Source organism: Pipistrellus kuhlii, unplaced genomic scaffold, assembly GCF_014108245.1.
Source record: "Pipistrellus kuhlii isolate mPipKuh1 unplaced genomic scaffold, mPipKuh1.p scaffold_m20_p_4, whole genome shotgun sequence".
NCBI lineage: Eukaryota > Metazoa > Chordata > Mammalia > Chiroptera > Vespertilionidae > Pipistrellus > Pipistrellus kuhlii.
The window spans coordinates 60,724,794-60,748,406 of record NW_023425540.1 but is presented as its reverse complement, the minus strand read 5'-3'; the positions used below and the strand labels follow the sequence as shown (position 1 = coordinate 60,748,406).

At 38.8% G+C, this 23,613-nt stretch overlaps 3 protein-coding genes across 10 annotated transcripts in view; 2 read left to right on the top strand and 1 right to left on the bottom strand.

The window, feature by feature from the left end:
- Window positions 1-16,710, bottom strand: part of AP3S1 (adaptor related protein complex 3 subunit sigma 1) — a 50,221-nt gene extending 33,511 nt beyond the window's left edge. For 2 of the 6 annotated variants that reach the window (XR_004983176.2, XM_036411208.2), the window contains exon 1: window positions 16,512-16,707. Coding sequence is in view for 5 of the 6 variants with exons in the window: in XM_036411208.2 (XP_036267101.1) it covers window positions 16,512-16,580 (69 nt within the window). In the remaining variant the exon portion in view is untranslated. Of the gene's footprint in view, window positions 1-16,511 lie in introns of all 6 variants that reach the window. The other 4 variants (XM_036411209.2, XM_036411205.2, XM_036411210.2 and 1 more) reach the window with 4 other exon arrangements.
- Window positions 16,711-16,778: 68 nt separating this feature from the next.
- The window catches only part of ATG12 (autophagy related 12), a 10,315-nt gene continuing 3,480 nt past the window's right edge, over window positions 16,779-23,613 (top strand). Inside the window, exons 1-3 of one of the 3 annotated variants that reach the window (XM_036411212.2) lie at window positions 16,787-16,943; window positions 17,076-17,240; window positions 21,767-21,903. In XM_036411212.2, coding sequence (XP_036267105.1) covers window positions 17,078-17,240; window positions 21,767-21,903 — 300 coding nt within the window. In that variant the 5' untranslated portion in view covers window positions 16,787-16,943; window positions 17,076-17,077. Of the gene's footprint in view, window positions 17,241-21,766; window positions 21,904-23,613 lie in introns of all 3 variants that reach the window. The other 2 variants (XM_036411213.2, XM_036411211.2) reach the window with 2 other exon arrangements.
- The window catches only part of CDO1 (cysteine dioxygenase type 1), a 26,468-nt gene continuing 23,696 nt past the window's right edge, over window positions 20,842-23,613 (top strand). Inside the window, 1 exon segment of the mRNA XM_045571854.1 lies at window positions 20,842-20,860. The gene's annotated coding sequence lies outside the window, so the exon portion shown is untranslated.

Here is a 23,613-nt window from a genome sequence, read left to right as displayed (position 1 = left end):
GGTAAAAAAAGGGGAAGAGATTCAGAAGTCCAAATTGCTAGTTACAAAACAGTCAATAAAAAACATATTCTAGGGTGAGGATTTAAAATAGTAATAATAATAATAAATGATGTTAATAACTATGTATGTCAGATGGGTACTAGATTTATTGGGGTGATCACTTTGTAAGTTATATAGATAAAGCTAACAATATTTTATGTCAACTGTAATTGAAAAAAAATTATCAATAAAATATAATTTTTAAAATGAAAGATAGTGATGGGAAATTCACCTGATAGTTCCTTGAAGAACTAACATTATCACATCTTACAGAAACAGAACCCAACATTTTCTTATGGAAAACAAAACAAAAGTCAATGTTTTATAGTTAACCACTACAATATATTGTAACTACTTATTTCTAAGTTTCAAGACCAACAAAAAAAAATTAGACAAGGGAATTATAGATATTAGTAAAAGGGACACTAGATATTAAATAGTTAAAGCCCACTGTTTTACAAATGAGTAAACTGAAATAGAGATGCTATAAATAATTCATATAGCTAATCTATTTTTTAATGGAACAAAGTCTGGAGCTTCTAATTAAGTAAGCTTTACTAAATGCAAATTGAGGTAAGAGGCCATTCATCTTACTCAACTTTATATCTTATCAGAAAATGGATTCTTGTATGTGCCCTGACTGGGGATCAGATCTGCAACCTTGGCATATTAATATAATGCTCTGACCAACTAAGCTACCGAGCCAGGGTGCAATATACAAATCATGTATCATAAAAATGTACATTTGAAACTTGTATAATACTATTAACTAATGTTGTCCCCAATTAATGTAATTTAAAAAGAAAAATGGAAACCAGAATGAGGAATAAAGTATGTAAGATGCTCATATTCTCACAGCAACAAAAGAGAAAGGGGGTGAAGAGAGGGGAATCACCTGCTAATTTAAACTACAATCACATCATCAAGTAACCATACTATGGATGAAGACATGTAAATATGTGCAAAAATATCAAGTATTGTCAAGAATGCATAACAACAAAGCACTTATATAGTACTAGAAGAACTATAAATTGGTACCACTTCTGAAAAGAGACCAAAATTGCATAGTAAAGCTAAACATGCAAGTACCCTAGGACAATGTTATTCAACTCCTAGTTATGTCCTAGAGAAATTATAAAAAAATGTTTGCAAGACTGCTTATAGCAGCACTGTTTATATCAATAAGAAAGCTATAATATAAACATATATTAATCCCAGAATGTATAAACTGTGGTTTAGTTGTGCAGGGAATTGCACAGCAATGAAAATTAATGACTACAGTAGATATGATGCCAATGGTGATCTTAGAAATTTTGTTTTTAAATTAAGTCAAAGATGATAAACATCATGATTTTATTTTTAGTTCAAAAACATGCAAGACTAAACAATAAATTACTTAAAGACAAAAATATGTAGCAAAATAAAAATATAATATTATTTTTAAAATTCAAAATGGTAGTTATAGAGAGGAAACAGGATGAAATACAAGAGAAATTCAGGAAGATTTCAAAGATATTGGTAATTGAAAAAAAGTGGTGAATGCATAGTAATTAGGGCATTACTTATAATATTTTACAGATATTTAATATATCAATATTCTTTTATACCTATTAAATATTTCATTAAAAAGTTGAAAGGGGGGAGCACTGTATAAGACAGTTGCCCTTTTCCTTCATCATGTTTGCTTCATTGTCACCTCCTTCTAGTCTTCATCTCTAGAGCTAAATGGTGGCCCTGGGATGACCTTTTCTACTCTGTGGTTTCAACCATGTTATTATCTCCCTAATCGTTAATTGTTCCATATCTCTAGTACCTAAAAGAAGGTAACATTTTTTTCTGAGTTGAGATAGTATTTCCAGCTTTCAACTATACATCTCCACTTGTAGCTATAAAGTCATATTAAAACCCACATTTTGAAAACTAAAAACATTACATTTTTTCTAAAACCGATTTTTCTTAATATATCCTAATCTTACTTAATAACAGCACCATTAACCAGACTCTCAAGGCAAAAATATTTAAGGTTCCTTTCCTTTCAATTCACATGTCTATTCTGTCTCCAAGTCCTGTTAATTCTATTTCAGAAATAGTCAAAGACATTTCTCAACTCAGATTCTTATTCTTACTCAGAATACTGTAAGAACCACCAAAATGTTCACTTTATCACCTCTCTCTACTCTATCCTAAAAGCCACCAGAATTACTTCCTAAAAAAACATTTTTACCTCCTTTTTTAAAAAAAATATATATATATTTTATTGATATTTTTACAGAAATAGAGAGCTAGAAACATCAGAGAGAAACATCGACCAGCTGCCTCTTGCACACCCCCCACCGGGGATGTGCCCGCAACCAATGTACATGCCCTTGACCGGAATCGAACCCAGGACCCTTCAGTCTGCAGACCGACGCTCCACCACTGAGTCAAACGGGTTTCGGCTTTTACCTCCTTTCTTAAAGCTCTTCAGTTTCCATTTGATCTAAAATAAAGTCCAAACTCCCTACCATACCATAAAACACCCTCCAAAATCTAACTGAGATCTATGTTTTGAAATTCATCTATTTCTTCTTCCCTATACAATCTTCTCCAACCATATTGAAGTTCTCGCTATTTACTCCCTTCACATTTTCCTACTTCCTCACTCCATTCTCTAACAACATTCTTTTAAGACTTAGCTGAAACATGATAATTCTATGAAGTCCTTTTTTACTTTCTCAGGAAAAATTAGTTCCTTCTTCACTGTTTCTATTTCTGTTATACGCTTATAACAAAGTGCTCAAATTTCCTTTGTGCATATCTGAATTCTACCAGACTCTGAGTTCCTCCAGATATTTTTTGAATCTGAAATTTTCAATAATTAGTTGGCTTAGAGTAACCAATAAAATTATACTGAATAAGTTAATATGCAATCTAAAAGATAGAATCCATGGTGAGAAACCAAAATGGTGGCATAGATAAACACCAGAACTGCTGCCTCACACAACAATATCAAAACTACAACTAAAAGACAAAATGGCCATCATCCAAAACCACAGGAAGCTGGCTGAGTGGAAATTCAACAACTAGAAGGAAGAGCACTCTGAGACTCAGAGGAGCTGTGGAAGTAAAGGCAGAGGTACGGAGGTGCGTGCTGAGAGGGCTGGCAACTGAGTATATGGTTGTCTTTTTCAAGCAGGAGGGAGACAAAAGCTTCCGACTGCTCTGAACTCCAGTTTTGGGCAAGACTCTGGGGACCCAGACTCATATGAGGAGAAACTGGACTGTCTGGCAGTGGGCAGAACTTGAGGGCAGCTTTCTCTCAGAGGTACCTGCATCAATTACCAAGGGACACTGAGACCCGGGACCTGTTAGGGCAGGGCTGACATGAAGCCATTGCTGTTTGCTCTGCTCTGCGACTCAACCCCATCTGAGCTGTTCACAGATGCTTTTGTATATGAATGACCTGGTCCTTTGAAAACTAAACTTACATAACAAACTTATATAACAAGCTGAGTCAGTGAGACCCAGAACATCCAAAAGAAGGCCCAAGGCCCAGCAGTAGCTTGCATTGCTTCACAGCTGGCTCTCCATCTGGGCACCTTTAAAACCCAAACAAAGAAGAGGAATCTGCAGATCTCCCATAGCTCCTGCTGGGTGGTCAGAGGCAGAGGCTAAATTAGCACCTCCTTGGAGATCCAAGAGCCAGTGTACCCAGGGGTCAGAGTAGGACCATCCAGATTGCAACTCCTCAGATCCATAAGGACACACTCAGGGGGCAGATTTAGTAAACACCAGAGCCCCATTGAAGCAAGTCTTGCCTCATAAGGGTGTCTGAGCAAAGAAGTTCTCCCATCATAGACACAGCTGATCCTCATGGCCAATTGACCTGGAGGTCCATTCCTCCCAGTAATACCAACAACAATCAAGGCTTAAGTACAACAAGAGTATGCACACAGGCCACAAAGGGGTGCACCAAGAGTGTCCACCTCAGGTAACTGGGGAGGCTGAGCCACTGGGACCTATAGGACACCTAGCACACAAAGCCACTCTATCAACACATGGAAGCAGCCAAAATGCAGAGACAAAGAAACAGGTCACAAATGAAAGAAATGGAGGAAAGCAAACGACTGGATATAAAGTTCAAAACCACGGTTATAAGGTTTTTCAAGAATTTCCTAGAAACTGCCGATAAATTTAGCTAGACTCTCGAAGATATGAAAAAGGACCAATTAGAAATTATGCATACACTGGCTGAAATAAAAATAATATACAGAGATCCAACAGCAGACTAGAGAATCACAAGAATCAAGTCAAAGATTTGAAATACAAAGAAGCAAAAAACACCCAACTGGAAAAAGAAAAAAGAATCCAAAAATATGAAGATAGTGTAAGGAGCCTCTGGGACAACTTCAAGTGTACCAACATCCAAATTATGGGAGTGCCATAAGAAGAGAGAGACAAAGATACTGAAAAACTATTTGAAGAAATAATGTCAGAAAACTTCCACTTAGTATAAGAAATACAAGTCCAGGAAGTGCAAAGAACTCCGAACAAAAGGAATCCAAAGAGGACCACACCAAGACCCATCATAATTAAAATGCCAAGGGCAAAAGACAAAGAGAATCTTAAAAGCAGCAAGAGAAAAACAGTTACCTAGAAGGCTGTACCCATAGGATTGTCAGCTGATTCCTCAACAGAAACTATGCAGGTCAGAGGGATTGGCAAGAAATATTCAAAGTGATGAATAGCAAGAATCTACAACACGGATTACTCTACCCAGCAAAGCTATAATTCAAAATTAAAGATCAGATAAAGAGCTTCACAGATAAGAAAAAGCTAAAGGAGTTCATCACTGCTAAACCAGCATTATATGAAATGCTGAAAGGTATTCTTTAAGAAGAGGAAGAAGAAAAAAAGGTAAAGATAAAAATTATGAACAATAAATACATATCTATCAATAAGTGAATCTAAAAATCAAGTGAATAAAAAATCTGATGAACAGAATAAACTGGTGAATATAATAGAATCAGAAGCATAGAAAGGGAGTGGACTGACAATTCTTGGGGGGAAAGGAGTGTGGGAAATGCGAGAAGAGAATGGACAAAAATCATAGACCTATGAATGAGAACAGTGGGAGGGATAAGGGCAGAGGGTGGGGTGGGAATTGGGTGAAGGGGAGTTATGAGGGGAAAAAGAGGAACAATTGCAATAATCTGATCAATAAAGATTTATTGAAAAATTTTAAAAAAATAAAAGATGAGATCCACATCTCTTTATCTTATCAAATATCTATGCTATCTTACAAAGAGTTTACATACATACACACACACACACACACACACAGGTAATGAAGTAAAAACAATATGATGCAGTTAAAAACATGAGCCTCATTCACAAAAATTCCTGCACAATCTTTCATGTTGGCTAGATGCAGAAGTTCTCTTGATCCTTTCTCAAAAATGACAAACAAATGCTCACATGGAAGGTTCTATCTGATCAGGATGACCGATACTGGACTTGATGTAAGAAATAAACTTTTATTGTGTTAAACCCCTAAGATTTGGGGGATTGTTGTTACACCAATTACAATTCTTACACTAGTTAAAACTGCCTGATCAACTCAAGTAAAGCTCATATAGACAACTTCTAATCATGGATTCAGAGCTTCCAATTTGCTTTTACTATCCTAGCCTTAGATAAGAGCAGACAACAAAGGATATTCGACACCTAACATAAAAACTAAGGACAAAATAGGGGGGAGAAGTGAAGCAACTCAAAGGAAACAAACCAAGTAGGGAGAAGAAAAATTTTAAAATATATACCATAATATCAGAATAAGAAACAAGAAAAGAAAGGCATGTTAGAAAACAGTAACATTCAGAGATCAAAAAGAGCTTAGGAAAAGTAAAAATATAAGGAGAAATTTTAATACTCATGAGAAAGACTGAAAAATAAAGTTGAGAAAAACATTAAGAAAATAGGGTCAAATGGTAAAAAGATAGAAAACAGAGGAGAAAGAATTAAAAAAGGACAGAGCAGAGGAATGCTGAATAAAAGATTCAAAAAAAAGAACACTGAAAACTGATAAATTTTTCAAGCAAGGAGGAGAAGTTTTCAGAACAAAAGGGTCCATCAAGTTCCCAACACATTTGATGAAAATTGACTGATAGCAAGGGTCTGTGAAACTTTAAAAACTACAAACAAGAGTTTACATGTATTCTGGACAGTAAAAACAGATCACATGCAAAGAATAACTACTCAGAATTATTACAGGCTTTTTTATAGCAATACTGGAAACTAAAAGGTATGGAGCAATGCTATAAAACTGGGAATCAAAAGGCAGGGTGATCAGATTTCCTAACATGATTTCATAACTGAAGTCAAAAGAGATATATTTCAGTTAGTCACAATTCCTAGATTACATCAGTCTGAAGACTAGAGTTACAGAAGGCTATATTATAAATACTTCTTAATGCATTAATGAAAAATAAATTTAAAAAATTCAGTAACCCACTAATAAAGCTTTATCTTTTCCTATGTTTCTTTCCTGTCCTTAAAAGCCTAAGCGACTGACAGACCAGTATAAAAGCCTAAATGACTGACTGACCAGCAATGACCACCAGGGGGCAAATACTCCAACCGGTAGCTATGATACACACTGACCAGTAGGGGGCAGACACTCAATGCAGGAGTTGCTGAGCTGCGGTGATTTGGCGGCAGCAGTTCTCAGGTGACTCACCCAGAACCAGAGAGGAAGGAGCCCGATTTGGGGGTACATCACCCGAGAACTGCCCTCTCCCAATCTGGGACCCCTTGGGGGATGTCAGAGAGCCAGTTTCAGTCTAATCCCCACAGGCCAGAATGTAGGACCCCACTAGTGCACAAATCCATGCACAAAACCTCTACTGTAACAGTCACCAACTGGTGGTCCACGGATCACTGGTGGTCTGTGAGGTCCGAAAGGTTGGCGACTGCTAGTTTAAGGAAACTTTTGGAGCAGTGGTTGCCAACCAGATCACTGATGATCTGTGAGGTCTGAAAGATTGTCAAACGCTGTTCTACGGCATGTCATAAAAGACAATGTCAGAATCAAAACTTCCCTTTTAATCCAACAGTAAATACATCATTATCCTTATCCCTCCCTCCCATGTAGACTCAGAGGATAATTTTTTTTAGAATATAAAGGATTACCAAGATGAAAAGAAACAGATCCTTTCTTAAAGCTTAATATAAAACATAAAACATGAATATAACTATTTTTTAAAATATATTTTATTGATTTTTTACAGAGAGGAAGGGAGAGAAATAGAGAGCTAGAAACATCGATGAGAGAGAAACATCGACCAGCTGCCTCCTGCACACCCCCTACCGGGGATGTGCCCACAACCAACGTACGTGCCCCTGACCAGAATCGAACCTGGAACCTTTCAGTCCACAGACTGATGCTCTACCGCTGAGCCAACCAAATTTTGGCAATATAATTATTTTTTAAACTTTTATTTAATGTTCTATATTTTGCTTTTTTTATATTCCAAAAAAGAAATAGATGTCTTTATTATCAAAATTAGAGGGCAGCGTTGGTGGTATAGTGGTGAGCATAGCTGCCTTCCAAAATTAGAGGGCAATCCCTGACATATGAATAGTACAAATAATGTTATAAGAACTAAAGGGGTACAGCCAAAACCGGTTTGGCTCAGTGGAGAGAGCATCAGCCTACGGACTGAAAGGTCCTGGGTTTGATTCTGGGCAAGGGCATGTACCTTGGTTGCGGGCACATCCCCAGTAGGGGGTGTGCAAGAGGCAGCTGATCGATGATCCTCTCTCATCGATGTTTCTGACACTCTATCCCTCCTCTCTCTTCCCCTCTGTAAAAAGTCAAAAAAAAAACAAAAAACTAAAGTGGTACAAAGACTTTCAGCAGCAAGATTATCATCTTTAAAAGTGACAGATATTTAGGAAAGTCCATAAAGAAAAGATAGAATTCAGAAATACAAAGAATAGACAAGAGTAAAGTTGTATGATATTTGAGGCTTAAAGAAAAATTTGAGCAAAAGATTAAAACTAGGAAAACAAAAATCACCTGGGAAATAATTACCGTATTTTTCGGACCATAAGACGCTCCGGACCATAAGACGCACCAGTTTTTAGAGAAGGGAAATGAAGAAAAAAAGATTCTGAAACAAATAGTGTCCTAAAATATTTTATGTGCATTAAAACCCAACATCACAGTCATAAACACATGTAATCAACCCTGTAAAGTAAACAGTAGCATTTAGAACCATTTTAGAGCCAGGCAAGCACACAGAGACCACACAGAGCCGGGCAAGTAAAAAAACTTTTTTTTTTAAGTATATGTGTAGGCTATATTTGGACCATAAGACGCAGGGACTTTTTCCCCCCACTTCTGGGGGAAAAAAAGTGCGTCTTATGGTCCGAAAAATACGGTAGTTCTTTGTGTATTAAAAAGAAGAGAAGTCTGAAGATTAAGCTTCAAAGCACTCCAACAATGAGGAATCAAGAAAAGTCCACAAATGTGATTTTTTTGCCAGGGCTTTCCTAAGTAGGAAGTCTGGCTCGAGACTTGGTGTATGTGGGTAGGCCTCACTTCAGGTGATCAGGATGGGGCTATCCTTAAATACCAAAAGTTGAAGTCAAGGTTCCAAGACAATTCAATGGGGAAAAGAATAGTCTTTTCAACAAATGATGCTGGGAAAACTGGATATCCACATACAAAAGAATGAAGTTAGATCCCTACCTCTTACCATACAAAAACTCAAAATGGATCATAGACCTAAATGTATTAATCTTTATGACCTTGGATAAGACAAAGATTTCATAGATATAACACCAAAAGCACAAGCAAAGAGAAAAAAAAAAGAGATAAATTAGATGACATCAAAATTTAAAATCTTTTGTGCTGCAAAAGATATCAACAGGAGAGTGAAAACAACCCACAGAATGGGAACAAAATATTTGCAAATCATATATCTGATAAGAGATTTGCATCCAAAATACATAAAGAACTCTTACAACTCAACAATAAAAACATAACTTAAAAATAGACAAAGGATTTGAAGAGACTTCTTCAAAGAAGATATGCATAGAGCCAATAATCAACTGAAAAGATGCTCAACATCACCTGTCATTAAAAAAATACAAATCAAATTCACGACATGTTACTTGACATCCAACAGGGTGGCTAAAATAAAAAAGACAATAGCAAGAATTAATGAGAATATGGGGAAATTGAAATTCTCATACATGACAGATGGTAATATAAAACAGTACAGTCACTTTGGAAAATAATCTAGCAGTTCTTCAATTAAACATAGAGTAACCACATGGCCTAGCAATTGCACTTCTAGATATACACCCAAGAGAAATAAAAACATATGTTCACAAAAATATTTCATATGAGTTCACATAAATGTCATAGCAGAATTATTCATAGTAGCCAAAAGGCAGAAACAACGCAAACAACCACAACAAAATGTGATATATTTATATAATGAAATATTTGGCCATAAAAAGAAATGAAGTATTGGTATATGCTACAACATGGATGAATCGTGAAAGTATCATGCTAAGAAGCCAGTCACAAAAGATTACATATTTCATTATTCCATTTACATGAAATAGGCAAATCTATAAGCACAGAAAATAGATTAGTGGCTGCCAGTGGCTGTGGGGAGTGGAGGTTGGAGATTGACTGTTAATAGGTGTTATGTTTAGTTATTTTTTATTTTTAATATACTTTCATTGGTTTCAAAGAAGAAAGGAGAGGGAGAGAGACAGAAACATCAATAACGAGAACCACTGCCTCCTAAATGGCCCCTACTGGGGATTGAACTTGCAACCCAGACATGTGCCCTGAATGGGAATCCAACTGGGACCTTCTGATTTACAGGCTGAAGCTCAACCACTTAGCAACACGGGCCAGGCTAGGTTTTATTTGGATTGATGAAAATGTCCTAAACTTAAATTATGGTAATGGTTGCACAATGATGAATACAATAAAATTAGGTAATTCTTTAAAAAGAAAAAGCTGGGCAAGTTTTATAGCTACACTCTTTTCCTAAAAAAGTCTCCCTTTAGATATATTTTCAGGAATAATAGTGGAGGATATTGCATTTTGTAATAGGAAGGAAGTTCATTCCTAAATAAGACTCAGATAATTTAAACACTGGAGTATTTTAGAATAAAAATACAAGAGGCAATTCAGTCTGAGGAAATACAAAGAATAGCTGAGAACAATCTCTGGAATGTTCTACAGTTCCTTTAGCTACATACTCTTCAAATTTTCAATTGGGGAAGATGAAAAAGTTCTGGAGATAGATTATGGTGATATTGTACACAATGTAAAAGTACTTATTGCCACAGGACTGTACACTTAAAATGGTAAATTGTGTTATATATATTTTACCTCTGCAAAAAATTATTTGAAACCATCATACTAACATACATTAATGACAAGAAATAGGAAGACATATATATGATGGGGTGAACTAGCAATTTTTCCCACTTAAGTACACACAGGAATCAAAATGGTCAATGGTTCTGGCAGACTGGCAAAAAGCCCTGTCCCCCGGGCAGCAAAGAGAACAATGACTGACCGCTACTGGTTCCTGTAATTACACCAGATTTCAACCAAGGCAGCAAAGATGGAAATGCTTCTATCTAATAATATTGATAGAAGTGGTTCAGTGGGTTTTACATAACCTTTGCATCCCTCTAATTAAAAATGTGAGATGTCTGAGAAAAATAAGTTATTTTCCTCTTGACTTGCATTGTTTACAAGTGTCTTAGAAAATGGAACCAGCTTGATCATTGGTCTCAGCACAGAGGCTGCAGAGAATTGGAGCACTCACTTTTACCTTTATTCATATCTTCCCAGAGCCTAAGATAACTAGGTGGGAAAGAAAATAATTGAGCAGAGGCCAGAGGCACTGTTCAATTGCGCAAAATACAAGATTCAAAAAGAAATATCTTTTCTTGTAGAGAGTGTTGGGGATAATGTCATCAGACTGAAAGATTTGAAGGGGCTGCATGATTTGGCATGCGGTCCTGATCTGGCCCTGTCTTTTTATTTATTTATTTTCATTTTTATTAATTTATTAATTTATTAATTTATAAACACTTTATCATCAGTGGAGCATCTTCCCCATGGGCTATGTGGTTCACCAGCTAGCCAGGACCCAGACAAGTTCAGCGCAGCCTCGGGGCGGGCCTCTCGCTCGGACTCCAATAGGATGAGCGCACAGGGCCTTTCACGTCGCGGAAGATGGAGCGGCTCGTTTCGTCCATGAATTCCACGCAGACCTGCGTGCACTGTCCCTGGGAGCCGGTCCTGCCTAGCACTTTGGTAACCCTGGCTAGCTTGATAGGCTGCACACGACTTGTGTCCATGATGGCGGCAACAGTCGGTCGGAAAGCTGGGATTATCTTCTTAATAAAACAACTCAGTACTATGTGTTAATATTATATGTGTTGCCTTGGCCAGTGTGGCTCAGCTGGTTGGGCCATACAAAGATGGCCAGTTTGTTTCAAGGTCAGGGCACATGCTCAGGTTTCGGGCTCGATCCCCTCCCCTCTGTATCTGTAAATCCGTTTCTATTTTTAAAAATTACAATAAAAATATATAATATGTGTTAACACCTTAATTAATACTTAGAACTGCTGACAATTCTATCTTGATCATAAAAATAATTTTAGCCGAGACCGGTTTGGCTCAATGGATAGAGCGTTGGCTTGGGGACTTAAGGGTCCCGGGTTCGATTCCGGTCAGGGGCATGTACCTTGGTTGCGAGCATATCCCCAGTAAGGGGTGTGCAAGAGGCAGCTGATCAATGACTCTCTCTCATCGATGTTTCTGACTCTCTACCTTTCTGTACAAAATCAATAAAATATATTTAAAAAAAATAAATATCAAGAGAAAAAAAAATAATAATAATTTTAACTATCCCATCTGAAACATTGTCTTAACAGTCACTAAAAAAGACATCAGTAAATATGGATGCATGTTTCTTAACTTTTTAAAAGAAAAAAAGTTATACATACTTTCAATACTTTATATATCTGTTATGTAAAAAATTCAAAAATGAAAAGAACAATCTTAGAGCTCCTTCTAGGACCTGCATATGGTTGCCGAACAACTGAATAATCAGATACAGTTTATATGAAAATTGAGGAAACTTGTATATGTAACCATTTGAAAACTTTCCTATCTCTACTTATGTATGTGTATATAAGCTTGACCATGAGTATACATATGCAAACATATACAATCTTTTTTTTTTAATCCTTACCCAAGGATATGTTTTTATTAATTTGAGAGAGAATAAGAGGGAGGAAGGGAGGGAAGGGGAGGGGGAGGGGGAGGGAGAGAAGGAGGAGGAGGGGGAGGAGGGGGAGAGGGGGAGGGGGAGGGGGGAAAGGAAGGGGAGACAGGGAGAGACCAGAAACCTGGGTATGTGCCCTGACCAGGAATTGAACCAACAACCTTTTGGTGTACTGGATGACGCTCCAACCAACTGAGCCACCCAGCCAGGGCTACATATACAATCATTTACATCTGTGGAAACAATTAAGATAATTCATATAGCTCTAACTGGTTTGGCTCAGTGGACAGAGCGTAGGCCTGCGGACTCAGGGGTCCCAGGTTCAATTCTGGTCAAGGGCATGTACTTTGGTTGCAGGCACATCCCTGGGGGGGGGTGTGTGTGTGTGTGTGTGTGTGTGCAGGAGACAGCTGATTGATGTTTCTCTCTCATTGAAGTTTCTAACTCTCTTTCCCTCAGCCTTCCTCTTTGTAAAAAAATCAATAAAATATATTTAAAAAAAGATAATTCATATAAAAGGAAAACATTTTTTACTTTATTAAAGTGATTCACTGAAGGATATACCATGTTTCATTAATAACACAGGAATCATAAACAAATTATTTTTTTTCTTGTTTGATAGCTATGTAAAAATATATCTGCTTTAAGAAATATTAGTCTCATTAGTCATTTATAGTAACACACAACTATTGCCAGGCAAATATGAAAAGACTAAAAACATTTGAACTTGTACAGTCATAGCTTATAAGGATATAGAAGGCAAAAACAAAAGAGAATTTATTCTGAGTCTACCCTGGAATTCTTAATGTCTGACTCTTGCAGAATGAATCAAAAACTTCAGTTTAGTCAAATATGCATGTGACGTCATGTGCCTCACACATAATAGCAGCACAATCAAATAGGAGGCACAATCAAATCTAAAAATTTACTACACTGGGAATGGAAATCTGCACTATTAAAGGGTAAAGATGAACATATAAATTGTTATATGAGAGGAAATGTGAGGAATGAAAATCCAATGCAGTAGAGGAAGTAGATTAGCAAATGGTTAAGCACTTTTCAAATTGCTCGGTGTTAAAACCATTATTACTGAATTCAAATCTCAGTATTCAATCAGGATATGAAACTGTAAACCATCACACCCTAAATATTGCTTAATAAATTAAACACAAACTGTCAATCTTATTGGATGTGCACTTCTTAGAAATTTCTTTCACCTTAAAAACAGAAACAGTTCACGTAACAGCTGTCGTAAAGGCATGGATTTTGAGAGCCTCTCATCAATGAAGGACTAAATTTTAAGAACTGGAAGGAAATTTAGGATGTCACTTATAACCCAAACTCTATCCCAAACTAGGAAACATTTAGCAAAGATTTATTGAAAGTCTCTACTAGTATATTCAAGACTTACTATTGATTGCTGGGGGTGACACAATAAATCTAAAACCTGATACTTTCCCTCAGGGAATCTATAGAATGCCCCAGAGGAATCCTAGGCTGAGAAACAGAATATTAGACTGTAATAAATATAATGTAAAATCCTAAGAACAAAGAGGCTTCAGGGAATGGTTAAGTGATATATGAGTTAGGCCTGGAACAAAGGGTCGAATCTAGACAGTTGGCAATGAAGTAAAGAATATTTCAAGCAGTGAGGATAGAATAAACTCTGACTCTCTATACCTGTGGTTGGCAAATGCGGCTCGTGAGCCACATGTGGCTCTTTGGCCCCTTGAGTGTGGCTCTTCCACAAAATACCACAGCCTGGGAAAGTCTATTTTGAAGAAGTGGCGTTAGAAGTTTAGGTTTAAAAAATTTGGCTCTCAAAAGAAATTTCAGTCGTTGTACTGTTGATATTTGGCTCTGTTGACTGAGTTTGCCAACCACTGCCTATACAAATACACCCATTTCCAACTACTCTTCTCTTATTGGTACATATTCTGCTTTTGCCATGCCAGGTTTCCTGGTGTTCCTTAACATTTAGGGCATGTTCTTCAAATAGATGTTGCCTTCTTAGGGCCATTGCATCGCCTGCTTCTTCAGCTTGGAATGATCTTTCCCAAGATATCTCTGTAAGCGGACTTTCTTATCTCTTTCAAGTCTTCCCCCATATGTCATCTTCTTAGTGAGAACTTACCTGCCCAACCTATTTATTTTCTTTTTAAACAGTTTATTGATTTTTATAGAGAGAAGGAAGAGAGAAACATCGATTGACTGCCTCCTGCACGCCATCTCCTGGGGATTCAGCCAGCAACCTGGGTTTGTGCCCTGCCCAGGAATTGAACCAGTGATCACTAGATTCTTCTTTTTACTAGTACACCTCTCACCCCCCTGACCACAAATGACCCTGTCATTTACCTAATGGCCAAAACTGACACCAGAGCTGCCATGCTGCCAGAACCTCCTCTTCCCACATTAACCTTCACTGCTACCAACTTGGGTAAAGGTAAAACATATTCTATTCCCATTGGTAGACAAGAGAAAGAGGTATTCCTGCATTTCCAGATGAAATTCATTTTTCTGTAGATGGTTAAATTAAAAACTGCAAGAACGGTTACACTGATATTGTGGATTAGATATGAAACCTATTTTTAATATTGCTTAGTTACTAAGTGTAGACATGGAAAAACAAATGTTTGGGTTATCTTTCATCACTGGAACATACTTTTTTATACTGCGAATGAACAGCACAAGCAAAACGGTTGAGAGAAGTTTCTTCAATAAAGTGTAGTATTATTATATTTTAGGCAAATGGGTAACACTGTCAAGTTAATGGCATGTTTTTTTAAACCCAGAAGGATCAACTAGAATTTTATCCTGGATTAAGGAATGATGTAGAATTCTTAAATAAATCATTAGCATTTAAGTTGCATTCTACTCAAGCCAAACAGTAGTAGAAAATATTCTTTATCGCTAGCAATAGCAAAACTACTTAAGGAAATAAGGAATAAGCTCAAGATTTCTCACGTCAACTAACACCTCCACAGACTGCATTATCATTTTAGGCAAAGTGACATTTTCACATTTAATTTTTAATGGCAGGCAGGAATGATTTCTATCTGGGACTAACCTACATTCAAGTGTGAGCCTTGACCCGATTTAAATATTTAACTGAAGGTTCATTTCTGGCTATAAACAAAAAGCCCCAATTCTGCACAATATGTATATCTTCACATAAACCATACCGATGAATGCCGAACAGCGGATTTTGCCTTCAGACAAGGCGCACTGAACCTTCACTTAAATCGTTACTAAATGACTTATCCTCCCTACCTTAAGATCTCCTGCATTTTTAAAACAATATTTACACTTCTAAAAGAGTTTTGCAAATATTACTCTTCTTCATAAGTGGAAGAAAAACTACAAATTAGGGCAAATTCTCTTACCAAACCAGCAGCTGAAATCCTAACTTTCAAATATAGAATCATAGTTCTGGCTGGTCAATCACAAACGTCAATAACAATTCATTTAAATAATAATCAAACAATGTACAGCCACTAGGAGAAAAGCCCGATAAAAGTGTTAGTTCCTCTTATCTTTTTCTTTAATAAAAGTGACACATGAAACTAGGCAGTGGACCACGTATCACAGCACACAGGAAAGAGAGAGAGAGAGAGGCTGCACAAAGCGTGCGGTTGTCAGAGCGCAGGAAGCCGAAGTTCTGCGCGATGAGAGGAGGGTTCGGAGAAACACACGAGCCCATCTGCCAGCGGGGAGAGAGAGGTCCACCAGGAAGGGCTGGGAGTCAGGGAGGTGGGGCTGCAGACCAGCCAGCTCCGCGGGCGTCCTCGGAGGCTCGCCCCGGGCACGGGTGTCAGGAGGGCAGGGGCGCAGGTGGGCTGGCGGGCACAGGTGGGCTGCAGCCCGGACCCGCGGGGGGCCGCACCCGCACCGGGAAGCCTCCCGGGGCCTCGCCCCCGCCGCCGGGAACCACTCCGGCAACAGACGGGCGGGAGGAGCCACCTAGGCAGAGCCACGTCGGAGGAAGGGCGCGCGCGGGAGGTGGGCGCCGGCTCACACCCACCCGCAGGCTGACAACCCAGGAGGTGGAGGTAGCCAGGGCCCGCGAAGGGCCGCGCGTGCCCGAGGGAGTCGCCCTGAGGGCGCTGCCTGCAGCCCACAACTCCCCCTCGCCCGCATCGGCGGCGGGAGACTCACGTAAGGCTGGTAGAACTTGGAGAGCCGCGGCTTCCCGTGGTTGTTGAAGATGAGGATCGCCTTGATCATGGCTGAGCCGGGCGGACCGGGTGGGCGCTGGGGGCCGGGGCGGGGGCGGGCGCGCGAGCCTCGCCTCGGGATCTCGCCGGCGATCCTTCCCAACCCGCCCCCTCCCGCGCACGCGCGCGCCCCACCCCCCAGCCGCGGGGCGGGGCCTGGGTGGGGAGGGGCGGGGCCGGGGCGGGGCCGGCGCGGAAGGGAAGCGGAAACACTCCAGGCCACGCCCACTGGCCCGAGGGGCTCCTGCGCGCTCCGAGGTCTGGGGCGGCGCTGACCCCCCGTTCCCTGCCCCAGGCGCGTGGACTGTGGAAAAAAGAGTAGCCGCGGTGTTAATGGTCAGGGCTCTACGACGGCGGGTTCGACCATAGAAGGCAGCCGGCGACCCCAGCGCTCACTGTAGAGTTGGGTCCCCTTTCGCCCGTCGCTGGCCTAGCGACTTCCTGGCGCAAAGCCCGCCCCCCGCACGCGGAGCCCCCCACTTCCTCCCTCGCCTCCCGGGGTGCAAGATGGCAGAGGAGCCGGAGGCCGCGCTCCCGCTGCCCGCGTCCGGTGCGGCGGACGGCGAAGGGCCTGCGGACGTCTCTCCGGGAACAGCCACGCCGGAGCCCCCTTCTTCCGCCGCGGTTTCCCCGGGAACAGAGGAACCTGCCGGCGACACCAAGAAAAAAAGTAATTTTTGAGAGTGGTTTCAGGGCAGAGGCGGGGGGAGGTTTGTTTAGATCGCTTCCCACGAAGGATGGCAAAATAGAGAGGAAGGAAGGGCCCGTGCCAGGCGTGGTTTTTGACCAGTTAGGAAGGGAAGTGTTCTGGTCAGCTTTGAAGACAGTACTGTTGAGGGCCTTTCCAGAAAGCTGGACGCACCTTGGCCATGGGGTGCGGTCCTCGGCTGCCCCCGCGCTTAGGGCACCGGCGGCACCTGCCGGGCCGCTGGCCTGACCTCAGACTTTTTGAAGGCGGGAGCGAGAGTGGGGGCTCATTGAATTTTTCCAGGTACTTAACCTGGCAGCTAATTACTTGAATAATGATTGAAGATGATAGGGATAGTAGGTGGCAAGTCTGAATGAGAATTCATGCCTTCCAGCTAGTTAGTTCGCAGGGGTGGTTTTTCTTTGTTTTTGTTTTTTTTTAATTTATTTCTTGAACAAAACAAAAAAAACACACGGAAATTTTACCCAAAATGAAAAATGGCAAAGGAAAAAAACTAAAGGCACAGGCATCGTCTTTCTAAAAACAAACAAAACACACAAACCCTTTTGGAACCTTTGTGAATCACGCCATTGTTTGAACTGTCATCTACCCTGTCGTTGCTTGAGAATTCGTTTGCCATTGTAAAAATACAGAAATTCCTAAATTTACTTGTCCTGGAGCATTCTCTGTAGCGTTGCTTATGACAAAAGCAGCAAATCAGCACCTTATAATTCAAAAAGGTTGACCCTGGGCCACAGACACCTTTTGCCAGACAGTCTAAGTCTATATATTGGCACGTTTTCTGCTCCGTGAATCTCACAGCCTCCATCGAACTTCATTTTTCTTCTGCCTTTGGAAGATAATTGTTTCTTCCAGCACTGTTCCCCTTTAAAGATAGACTGCTTCTTCCTTTGGGGGAAATCTATTGTTGTTCCCACATGATGCACTACTAGAGAAACAAACCTTTCATTATTTGTATAGGTAACCACTGGAATCTTTCTTGAGAAGAATTCCATGAGTTTTACAGATTTTCATTTCTTTTTTCTTCCATTTTATTTTAAGCAGAAATAGATTTTCAAAGGGCTTGTTTGAAGCTCAAACAGTTTTAGTCAAAAGTGTACTACTCCCTCCGTGAAGATCGCTTTGTAAAACAGTGGCTAAAGATTAATGACCTGCAACAGGGAGATAGCCTGGGGTTGTCTTTCATTATTTCTTTGTTTCTGGCTGCTGTGAGCGTTTGAGTTTGCCTCTCTGGTGGTATATATAAAACTTAGTTTCTAGCTATTGAATTTCTACCCTGAAATTGTCATCCTTTTTTGAAGACCTCTTCTGATGAAAGAAGCTTAGCTATTACATGTGCTTCACGTCTGGTTTAATCCACAGGGGAAGAAAGATTGTTAAAGCAAACCGAGGTGGTTGGTCCTGGCCTCACATTAGGACCACCTCAGGGAGCTTTAGAACATACCTGTGCCAAGACCCTACTTCCAAAAACTCTGATTTAATTGATGCGGACTCCTGTATATTCTTGTAAATTAAATCTGTTCCCCCAGTTGCTCCTAATGCATAGCTAGGGTTGATAACTGTAAAGCAAATCACCTTTAGAAATTAAAAGAAAAAGTAGTTATAATTTAAACAAATGCATCCTCTAGCTCCTAGCCCTTCCAATTTTTTTTTTTCCTGCAGTAGCACAGCTCATAATATTTTCTCCTTCACTTTTTTGAAATGCTCAGTTGCAACTGAGTTATTGATAGTCTCTGGAGATTGGGGGGAGCGTAGAAGGTGTGTTACTCAAAATCCCCTCATTTATCTTTCAGTTCATCTCTGTTTTCTGAATAAAAAGCTAGGTTATTAAGTGGAGGAAGGAAGATAAACTTTTTCAGGAAGGATACAGTGTGCATTGTTTTCCAGGTGCCTTCATTCCAAGGGTAAACTTTAATAAATTGATCTCTGACTCCATTGGATCCCAATTTTTAACACCGAAGACTAGGACAAGAGACATGTAATATATTAGAATTAACTTTAGGGGGCAGCAGTATACTAGTTTGCTTTCCCGGGGCTTAATCACAAAGAACAACAGCCTGTAATTATTAAAATCGAGAGTCTAGGTCAGTGGTCAGCAAAGTCATTAGCCGCAGTTTGCCAACCACGAACTAGTAGGTAAACATCAATTTTCCCCCTTTTTATTGAATATATTGGGGTGACATTGGTTAATAAAATAATACAGGTTTCATGTGTACAGTTCTATACTACACCATCTGTATATTGTATTGTGTGTTCACACGCATCCTTTTTTTAAGTATAGTAACTTCAGAAGGCAGATTCATAGTTTGTGTTTGTATTGTGGATTATTGAAACCTTTAATTTCTCTAACTGAAACTTTTTGGCCCCTAGTTGCTGTTTATTCCCTAATAATTATGTTCCTTTATTAGAAATGTTATTGTAGAAAACTTGGTGGTTACAAAAAGTACCAGTAAAAAACAAATAATAATCACCTATAATGTCACTACTGAGAAATAGCATTTTGGGGCACATTTCACATTTACATGAATATATGCTTGTGATGGTTTTAATGAAATTGAGGTCTTATTATACATGCTGTTTTATATTAGTACATTTTGATAACTTTTTCACGTTGCTAAATATGCTTTTTTAATATATATATATATATATATATATATATTCTTTTTTATTGATTTTTTTACAGAGAGGAAGGGAGAGAGATAGTTAGAAACATCGATGAGAGTCATCGATCAGCTGCCTCTTACCCCCTACTGGGGATGTGCTTGCAACCAAGGTACATGCCCTTGACCAGAATCGAACCTGGGACCCTTGTCCGCCGGTTTTGGCTAAATATGCTTTTATAGAATGTTTTCTTTAATGGAAATTTATAATCTTAAGGTTCAATAAATATGAGTTAAGAGCTAATACTGTTCTAAGTGCTTTACATGTATTAACCTATTTAATCCTCAAAACAACCTTATGAGGTAGGTGATATTGTCTTCATTTTACAAAAGGAAAAACTGTGACACAAAGAGATTAAAGAGTTTATCCTGATATATATACTTAGCAAGTAGCAGAGCCAGGATTTGGAACCCAGGGAACTTCAGAGTGTATTCTATACGGAATTATATAAATTCAATCATAGACTATAATATCATTTATTCAACCAATCCCCTCTAAATACTGTTGTTGGATATTTAGATTTGCCAGTTTCTTTTTTTTTTTCTATAAAAATAAATGTTTCAACAAAGGTGAAATCCTTCTAAGTGAGTTTTTTTACATCTCATATTTTATGAGACTAGATTCCTAGTGCCATTATTATTAGTACTAGTAACCCTGTGCACAAATCCATGCGTCACTCTCTGCCGCCCTCCTATAGCTCCCCCACCCCCTCCACCCCTCTCTCTGCTGCCTTCTTGTAGTGCAGTACCCCACTCTCCTGCAAATCTGTGATCTGGTCGTTATACAGTTGGTCATTATGCCTCAGGGCATAATGGATAATTAGCATATTCCTCTCATTATATGGGATTATTGGACCAAAGCATATCTTTTTTTTAATATATATGTGTGTGTGTGTGTGTGTGTGTGTGTGTGTGTGTGTATATATATATATATATATATATATTTTTTTTTTTTTTTTTTTTTTTTTTTTACAGAGAGGAAGAGAGAGTTAGAAACATCCATGCGAGAGAATCATTCATCAGCTGCCTCCTGCACACGCCCCACTGGGGATGTATCCGCAACCAAGGTACATGCCCCTGACTGGAATCGAACCTGGGACCTTTCCGTCTGCAGGCCAACGCTCTATCCATTGAGCCAAACCGGTCTTGGCCAAAGCATATCTTAAGTATTAGGTAATCTATTACCATATTGTTCTCCAGAAAGGGTGTGCCATTTTTTAATTCCCAACAGTAGTGTCATCTACAGTATTATAATTCTAGTCTTTGCTAATTTGGTTGGTTGTAAAAAGCTATGACAGTGTGTGTGTGTGTGTGTGTGTGTGTGTGTGTGTGTGTACATTTTTATTGATTTTAGAACAGAGGAGAGGGAGTGAGAGATAGAAACATCAATGAAAGAGAAATATCAAACATCCATTGACTGCTTCCTACAGGCCCCCACTGGGGGATCAGCCCACAACCCCAGCATGTGCCCTCACCAGGAATTGAACCAGTGATCTTTTGGTGCATGAGTTGATGCTCAATCACTGAGCTACACAGGCCCGGCGACATCTTCTTATATATTTTTACATATTTATTGACTATTTCTATTTTTGTTAATTATTAAAATGAAATTTAAAGATATATTTCATGGAGAGTCCTTTCTGAGACTGTAAAATTGGGGATGGGGGAGGAATGATGAAAAAAGAATCTTACAACTTAACATTTGTATATCTTAGACATACCTCCAATATTTTCAGTATATATACTATGTGCAGATTAAAGGTTTAACTTTTCATTTATATGTTGTGTAATTGTCTGTTTTGTTTTTTTGGTTTTTTTCTTTTACAGTTGATATCCTGCTAAAGGCTGTGGGAGACACCCCTATAATGAAAACAAAGAAGTGGGCTGTAGAGCGAACCCGAACCATCCAAGGACTCATTGACTTCATCAAAAAGTTTCTTAAACTTGTGGCTTCAGAACAATTGGTATGAAATCAGTGCTGACTATTTCCCTACAATTATCTCTAATGGTTACTAGGCAATAATGAATAACTTGTATATAGAAATACATATGGAGCTATATATTTTTACTTCAGTAATGTTCTTTTATTGGTGGAATTTCTGTACTTTATTGAAAGATTCTCTGGGGAACTTGAGTGAAATGAATTTAGAGTTATGTTTACAATATGAACTGATTTTTTTTTTTTTTTTTAACCACTGAGGTGATTTACTCAAAAAGCCACTGAATGTCCACGCAGAAAGATCTGTCAGAGAACATAGAGATGTTTAGGTTTTATAATTTGTTTTGATATTAATGTTGTTTCCTTTGCGTTCCTCTTGAGGTAAGCAATATGTCCTTAACATATGTTATGGAAGAACTAAGAGATATTCTTATTTCATATTAGTACATGTTAACACTTTAAAGCAGTTGAAAAGATGAATATTTTAAATGCCACTGGATTTTAACTTGGTATTCAGCTATAGAAATTTAAATGTCTACTTGTATTTGGAATATTATTGCCTGTTAATTAATATAGTAGACACCTTTATTGGCAAATCACATCTTGGCCAGTATTTATACTGATCTAGCAGTTTGGCTTTACCTTTCACAAAGTGAATATAGTTGCAAGAGTAAGTAAGTATAAGATAGATGAATCACTAGAAGTAATTTGAGGAAGAATAGCATAGAGCCTGGGAATCCTCCAAAGGAAGGTGTTTAGAAAAAGTATGGGAATATTTGAGTTTTGTAGCTTAACATCTCCCTTTGTGATCAGAGTGAGAAAAGCATCTATGTTATTACAATGCCATATAGAATTTGATTAAATGTCAGAGGTGGGTAAGAAGTGTCATCATTCACATGCATATGGAAGCTAAAACCTCAGGAGCAGAAGACCTTGCCTAGATAGAGTTGCTCAGTGGTTAGAGCATCCACCCATGGACCGAAGGATGTTGGGTTTGATTTCCAGTCAGGGGCATGTACCTAGGCTGCAGGTTTCTATCCCTGGGACAGTGCAGGAGGCAACCAATCAATGTCTCTCTCACATCGATGTCCGCCCCCCCCCCCCCCTCTCTAAAAACCAATGGTAAAAATATCCTTGGTGAGGATTAAAAACAAAATCATTATTCTTTAAAACTAAGATAACTTTATCTTCCTAAGTTCTAGCATTTAGCAAGATTACATTTTGAAATTGTTACTTCCATGGAATTTTAAGCTAACTGAATTGCCTTTTTTTTTTTTTTTTTTAATTTTAGTTCCTGACTCCTGTTATAAATTGCAATGAGTTATTATAGTTCTGGTACATTTACTCTATTGTCCCCTTAACATTAAAACAATCTTACTTTTGCTTACAAAGTCCTAACTATTCTTTCATCTAGTTAAATCCCATTTATCTCTTAGGTCTTTCCCTGATATTTTTGCTAGGTTAAACTAATGCGACATCTCTTGTGTACTACACACCTTGTCAGATGCACTTTTCTCATCTATAGTCTTATCTGCATGTGTCTGCCTCTCCAGTAGATTGAAAACTCATTAATGGGAGACATATTAATCTTCACAGTTCCACACCTTAGAAAATTCCTACCACATAATAAATAGTGAATGTTTGCTGAACTAAAAATTGTCATCAGGAGGCCTTCTCATTTAAAATGTACCAGGAGAATAAAATATATATGTTAACTCACAGTTAAATTGTCAGG